This window comes from Hippocampus comes, unplaced genomic scaffold (assembly GCF_001891065.2).
Source record: "Hippocampus comes isolate QL1 unplaced genomic scaffold, H_comes_QL1_v1.1 scaffold238, whole genome shotgun sequence".
Lineage (NCBI taxonomy): Eukaryota > Metazoa > Chordata > Actinopteri > Syngnathiformes > Syngnathidae > Hippocampus > Hippocampus comes.
Window position 1 is genome coordinate 310,642 of NW_017806177.1, and position 7,437 is coordinate 318,078.

Below are 7,437 nucleotides of genomic sequence, written 5' to 3' on the forward strand. Positions count from 1 at the left end.
ACATGAGCTTCATACCTGTCAATAACTATACTGTAAGATAAAAATCCATTCCGAAAACAAACGCGAGGGAGGATTCGATTCCAATTCTTCAAGAAGTACTTGAAAATTTGAGAAAGCAAGATTCTAAATGGACATTTAGAGCGTGGGGATTCAGGACTTTCTTCAACGCTACACTGCTTTCTGCCCTGCATGGAAGAAACCGCAGCGTAGGCAATTATTTTTCCCAGGGAGGCCAAATGAGAAGCAGAAAATATTGTGGAGGGCTGCGCCAAAAGTTAGAAATCTACTCCCGATTTCAGTTTTATTTCTACGTTGAAATAAGTAAATGACATTGTTTACAGAAGCTGATAAGAGTATTGCAAGATAATGAAAGTGCAGTTATTTTACCGAAAAACGATTTCTTCAATGAAATTATGATTTTAACTTTCCCCATGAAGATACCACAATGTCTTAGTCTGCCAGTAATAATGTAACATAACTGACAACATTTTTTGTCCCAACTGCCAAACAATGCAGAAAAAAAATCCAAGTAATCATGTTTCAGTGTTTTGTTTTATTTTTCTTGTTCAGTAGAGATCTAGCCCCTGTTGAGCTTCGACAAGTGCATCAAAGCCGGTTGAATGTTTGAGCTGGAGATGTGAAGCACACATGACAGATGCTCATCAGTAAGAGAGGGTTGGTACCTGGATTTGTTGAACTTCTTTTGTTGCTCCGGACGTATTAGCGCTGCCGAGTCCACAAAGAACTCTTGAACGAATTCCCCCTCCGAAAATGGCTTAGTGTTCTTTGCGACGGAGTGGGCTATCACAAAGCTGGTCCTGGTTTCTGCTTCCCGGGCTGCGTGTAGCTTGGTAAAATACAGTCACCTTGTTTTTCTAGCTTTGCTAGCAAATCTTTGGATATCTGCGCTCTCCCAGCCTCAGTAAAATGTCTGTATTTTTCCCGCATGCTTCGTCTCGTAATTCTGTCTCAAGTTATATTCCTTCAATACGGCGGGCGACCGGTTCACCACAAACTAGACACACGGGTTTCCCGCTCTTCAGTAAATAAATATTAACAGTCCGTATTTTCTTGAAACCACTCAGCGTCCACCTTTAGGTGTTTTTAATTTTTATTTTTGGCATGGGCGGACATTTTGAAGGGTCACCATTACCGTGATTTGTTCCTAATCACGCGGACTCGGCCTGTGTGGAAACGATGCACGCACACCGTAAACAGGTTTCAAAGTAAAAGTTATACTGTTTTAGACGATGCTAAATTTTGAAAGTAGGTTTTATTTTAATTCGGAGCAACCTTTCACAGCCTGGGAAGAGCCCAACACGAATCATCCCAAGTTTTGAAAGTATTGTAGCTTTTATTTTATTAATTGCAAACAACTCTTGTGGCCGTAAAATGCCAGGGTGAGGCCTACAGTGTCCAGGTGAGAGCTGTAGCTGACAGCAGCACATGAGCTTCATACCTGTCAATAACTATACTGTAAGATAAAAATCCATTCCGAAAACAAACGCGAGGGAGGATTCGATTCCAATTCTTCAAGAAGTACTTGAAAATTTGAGAAAGCAAGATTCTAAATGGACATTTAGAGCGTGGGGATTCAGGACTTTCTTCAACGCTACACTGCTTTCTGCCCTGCATGGAAGAAACCGCAGCACGCTCCATAAATTTGGGAGCAATTACATTCCAGATTGCACTAATGAACTTGCCTAACAAGCTTGGAGGACGCCGGTCGCAGCTGCGCGGGCCCAAAAACTCAGGAAGTCCCGGCAGAGAGTTCAAACCAACACCAGGCAATCAAAGACTAGACGTGACCAGAAAAAAAGCCACAGAGGCGCGCAGAACGTTCCGGTGTGGGCATGATGGTTACAAGATGGGTTTTTTTTCATGCATGACCAATACAGTACCACAAAGGTGTCACTTATGTGCACAGGCACACTCTTTAGTCCAATAATTATTTGGGATTTATCAATTTTATTTAGCGGAAACAACGATCCTTGTTAGCATTTCATGACATTTTGTTTTGGTTTGAGCTATCATGCAATTTTTTTCCTGTTGTTCCTCTCAGTAACATTGCTCTAGGATTTAACCCTTTCATGTACTGGTAACCTGATAACGTGGTAAACTGTCCACTGTAACCGCTGTCCCTGAAAGGGTTAATGTGGCTTACACCCAATGAGCAGGGACACTAAGGCGATGTAATTAAGTATAATTTGGCTCGCATTACTATGCATTCAAGATAATAATGCTCAGTTTTGACTGTGGAAGTAATTCCTTTAATTTGACTAAATGTACACATGCTTACAGCATAATGAAACAAAATCAAACTAAACTAAAAAAAAACTATGACAAGAGTATAAGTTCCACTCTTGTAAAATTAAATGAGGTGAACCTAATAAAAAATATTAAAAATGGTGATGACTGTCGTGAGTAGGAACAGAAGTTAATAACTGTAAAGGAAAACTAAATGAAAGAAAAAAAAGTTTAAAAAAAAACGTTCTATTCATATAACAAGAAGTTAAAAGTGTACAAATAAATGAAACTAATACACCTCAATCATATTCAAGAAAAACAGTTGAAAAAAAATCCTGTCATACCTACGTAAATCAAAGAATGTATAAAGTAGAAGATAAACACAAGACAATACAACTAGAACATATGTAAGATCACGTTATCTTTTTTCCGAACCGTCACGTCGCGCTGCAGGTCAGCGAAAGTATACGCTGCTTTTAACCCACATCGCCACACTCCCAAGATGAATGACTACACGGGAGGTTATCGCGGGGGCAGCCTGCCGAACCCGACAGGCCAGTCATTGATTGGCAATGCAGAAGCGCCAGCCAATTATCCAAGCTTGTGATGTTCTTAAACGTCCAAGCGTCATGAGGCCCGGAAGAAACACGGCTCGTTTGTGCGCTAACGCTGCTGACGAGCAGCCATCCGGATGAAACTGGCGGCCAGACAAGCGCCGCCATTGTGCCCGCGCGGGGCCTGATGACTTGATGCATGACTGGAAAATGAGGAACGATGGTAATCACATTGCAGCAGGTTTGGAGATATTCTGCTTTCTTTGCAAAACGGACTTGTCATGCCAGCAAGGTCTCCTCTGCCTAAGTGCTCTCCAAAGTGCTGACTCCACATCATTTCATACCCAAATTCCAATATGTGGTCCACGCAATTGTGAACATTTACTCCCAATGGTCTATTCTCTTCATTAGGTAGCGTTTCTCTTGGCTGCATTCCCAGTAGGTGTATGCGGACATTCGGTGTGTTGGGTCCAGTCAGATTTCAGCCTGTTATGGCTACTCTCCTCTCAATTTGTTAGCCTTTCTATTATGCGTTTGGATTAAGCTAACGGTCTTTAAAACCCATGTGTTTGCTTTCAAGGCAAAGCCAAATCACATTTTTTTTTTTTTAAATTACGATCAATGTGCCTCCGTTCGTCTATTGCAGCAAAATCCACCCAATTTTATCCACCTCAGGGTTCGGACATTTTGTCGCCCCCTGAGATGAATTAAAGCGGGTGGATTTTGCGGCTCAGTTCATATTCCACAAATGCAATATTTATGATAATGCCGTGTTTAGAATAGCGGGGTCATATGCCACATATTATGGTCAGGATGATTTTTGACTTGATTGGCCTTTTAAACACATGCTTAATTTCTCTTTGTTTTACATTTAATTTGATCGTCAACTTGAACGGCTTGAAGTCATGTGTGAGAAGAGTGGAAAGTATAAAGAGCCGAATTGGTGAAGTCAGAGTGAGCGCCCCCTCCTCATCGAGCCTCAAACTCACTCCACAAGGCCGCCTTTGTATGCGAGCGATCGCCATGGCTACCGGCAGCGAACTGTAAGCCTTTTAACAATTCATCATCTCAGGCACTCAGCACTGTACTGAAAGCTTTTTGCTCACTTTACCATCAATCCGCTCCTGAGAGCTGGGGGGGGGGGGGGACACCCCCCCGTCTCATGCTAAAACCACTTCAGGAATGTCCATCTGAGGCTGGGAATTAATTAAAGTCGAATTACGGGCCGGGGCAATATTAGGACTAGGAGCAGCGGACAAATACAACGAAGAGCCGTGGAGGGCGAGGACTCAATGTGGCCTTGTTGACTAGGCCGCTCACACAATAAACAATACTATCGCTTATACGGTCGCATAGCGTAGCCACAATAAGTCCTTGTGGTTGCTATCTCGCAACCTTCACGTGACGACGGTGAGACATCAGAGAGAGGTTGGAAATCTACAAAGTACAATGGAGCCCAACAGGCATACTCCAGTAGCTTATGGGGCTGTTTAAATGAGTGGTTTCCTCATACCTGACACACAATTTCAATCACAATGAAAAAGAATGTCAAGCAGGGGTGGGCAAAGTATTGCTTTAATATGGCCCCACCATCAGTTCCATTATCAGGCGTCTGCAGGTTTTCCTCCAATTGCTTCATTAAAATGGGTGCATTCATTTTTCTCATTCAACAATTGCTAATTTATTTATTGCAAAAAATACAGTGGCACTTCTACTTACGAACGTCTCTTCATACGAAAGTTACGAAACGCCTCAACAGGAAAATATTGCCTCTTGTTACGAAAGAAATTTCAAGATACGAAAGGTAAAAATACAGAATGGGCTGTTACTCGCAGCTTCGGGTTTTCTGAACATAACATACTTATAGTTGCTCTGCCATTGGCTATTACCTAGCATCTTGCTGGCAGCCCATTGGCTAAGAGGGACTTATACCGTATCTGTCTCTGTGTGTGTGGATAGATAGTTGGTGTTCCAATAGTTTTTCGTAAATGTGAATCACCCAGAAAAAGTGTTCACCAGTCGGGCAATCGCTCACTATGCTGATGTTTGCCTTGGACATTTTCGAAGGTTTGTTAAAAGCTGACAAAAGCAAACGTCCTTGGATCAGTTCTTTACAAAACACCAGGCAAAAAGCACTTCTGAGCTAGAACGTGGACTAAAGAGGGCAAAAAACGACGAGGACGCAGTTAAAAGTTAAATGACCATCATTTTTATTCTTTACGCTATTCTTTGTTTTTTACCTTATACACAACTCTCATTTATTGTGCAATAATCTAATTGTAACATATTTGTTACATTTTCTGATGCATTTTTATGCTTTAGGAAACATTTATGTCTGAATTTTGGGGGTGCTTGGAACGGATTAGGGCAGTTACATGGAAAACGCGTCTCTACTTACAAAATTTTCTAGTTAAGAAATTTCTTCCAGAACCAATTCATTTCATAAGGAGAGGTACCACTGTTCAATAAAAACATCATGAAAAAATAATTTTATGGATACATTTAAATGTTTTTATTTATTGGTTGTTTCCCCTAAAATAGCTTAATTGCTTAGAATGTATGACGGTACTTTTTTTACTCAAGTAAAAAAAAAAAAAAAGCTTTTTAAGGCCCCAAATATTTACAATAAAATTCTCAAATTGTGAGGTATTTTCCACCTTTAACATTCCCCGTTGTGCCTAAAATTTGCAGGCTTTATTTACCGGTACCTCCTTTTTTTTTACATTTACATTCTTTAAAAGGGTACTGTCACGTGAGGAGCAGAATTTGGACCTGGAAGCATACAGGAAACGAAAGTGGCGAAGTAAAGGTCTTTAGAGAGCAAGGCTACATGCAGCAGAGCATAGAAGGCGTACCGTTCTGACAACATGTAACTGAATAACTCAAGCTTATATGTAGAAAAACAAACCCAGTCCTGTGTGACCTACTGAAGGTCCAAAGCGACAAACAACATCAAGGGAACAAAGAGCAAGACTCTGTCACAGTCACAACAGGTGATTCTGCACCTGTGAAGTGCCATTTAGGCCGAGCGCACAGTTCTCCCAGTCAAAGAATAAGAAACCTTGTTAAATCAATCCTATTAGGAGAAAAAAAAGCAACGCAATACAACCATAAGGCTCTCAGCATTGTGTGAAAAACTGACCAAAAGCATGCCACAACAACTGCAGTCTTGTCAAGAGGCAGGCAAGGACAATGTGGATACTCTCAGCGTGGACAAATAGCAAAAGAAGGGCTTCGCTTACACAGGCGGGCATCGAGGGAGGCACAATTCATTAAATGTGTTCCTCATACTGTACTGAGACGGTTTTGTTAGTCGTAGTAAGTGAAGCATTTCATTTTTGCCATCACTGGTCATGTTTTTTCTATTTTTAACTCCGTAGAGAAAGCAAAACAGAACACTTCTAACCCAAATCAAATGTGTGGTGACAATGAATTGTCGTGATATTTCTAACGCGACAAAAGAGGGAGACCCTCAGGATGATTTGGCTTTTTTATTATCATGATTTCGAACTAATGGAAGGCTCATTGATACCAAACAGAATGTCATCCATTTTGTGTCTCTCTCTGGACATCTCATTAGGAATGTTCGGTAGGTTTCTGCCAGAGTGGAAGGAAGAGACACGCGCACAAAAAGTGAGTGTGTCATTTGCATACAGAGTATCAAACAAAGTCCTGAATGAACAAAGATTTAGGTTCAACTCCAAATGAGAGAACATAAGAGTCAATTTTTTTAGATGAGCTCTCACTCTTGTTATAAAGAGGTTACCTGAGCAAGCGGTCGCTTCATGGGCACCCCCAGCAAATCACGTAGCTGATTTCGAGTGGGGCGCAGAATGGCAGGCTCACTCTCCCTAGAGAAAAAAAAGCGCCCACAAGATGAGCACATTCTCACATATACGAAAGGTATCATTTCTCACAAGAGAATAAAACATGGCCCGTTACCAGTTCGTGTCGCTGAGCAGGTTCATGATGTCGTCCAAAGCTTCGGGATCGACAACGTCGTCGTAAGTCAGCAGCATCTCGTACATCAGGCTGGCTGTTGTCGTTCTTATCTACAGAAAGACAAGAGAACAGTTCTACATCGTTCGCAGGAGTTGAAGCAAACTAGGGCTGGGCGACAAATCCATCTTGGCAAATTATTTGAGTTTACTGCTTAGGATGAACTTTTTATTCAGGATTCCCCCACTCTTCCACTTGCTTTTTACTTATGGACCTTTTAAGGAATTTTGAGAGCTAATTTAGCCATTTTTAAGGACTGTTTCTCCATTCAGCAGGGGATTCACGGTGGATTTAATGCCCGCTCAGCAATATGCGGGCTGAACAGAAAGCCACATATCACTGACCTGGTGTTCAAATCATTGCTGCCAAAGGAAGGGCACATCTTTATTTTTAGGGACAATCAGCTAACCCTTTATTTGACATACTGTATGTCAATTTTTCATTTTCCTACCTGTTATACAGGTAGGAAAATGAAAAAAACTTGAATTCATTCTCAAATGAAGTACATTAAGAAAAATTTAAATTTAGAAAATATAAAACTTCAATTTATTTTAGAATAAAAATCATTTTTAAGGACTTTTATTGATTTTAGAAGCTTTCCCTGAAAATTAAGGACAATTAAGAACATACATATATA

General features: G+C 40.9%; 1 protein-coding gene across 1 annotated transcript in view; it reads right to left on the bottom strand.

The window, feature by feature from the left end:
- Positions 1 to 6,277: 6,277 nt before the first annotated feature.
- tbcd (tubulin folding cofactor D) overlaps positions 6,278 to 7,437 on the bottom strand; it is a 31,480-nt gene continuing 30,320 nt past the window's right edge. Inside the window, exons 37-39 of the mRNA XM_019897355.1 lie at positions 6,744 to 6,853; positions 6,568 to 6,652; positions 6,278 to 6,398 (exon numbers count right to left, since the gene is read on the bottom strand). Of these exons, the coding sequence (XP_019752914.1) occupies positions 6,378 to 6,398; positions 6,568 to 6,652; positions 6,744 to 6,853 (216 nt within the window). The 3' untranslated portion in view covers positions 6,278 to 6,377. The remainder of the gene's footprint in view (positions 6,399 to 6,567; positions 6,653 to 6,743; positions 6,854 to 7,437) is intronic.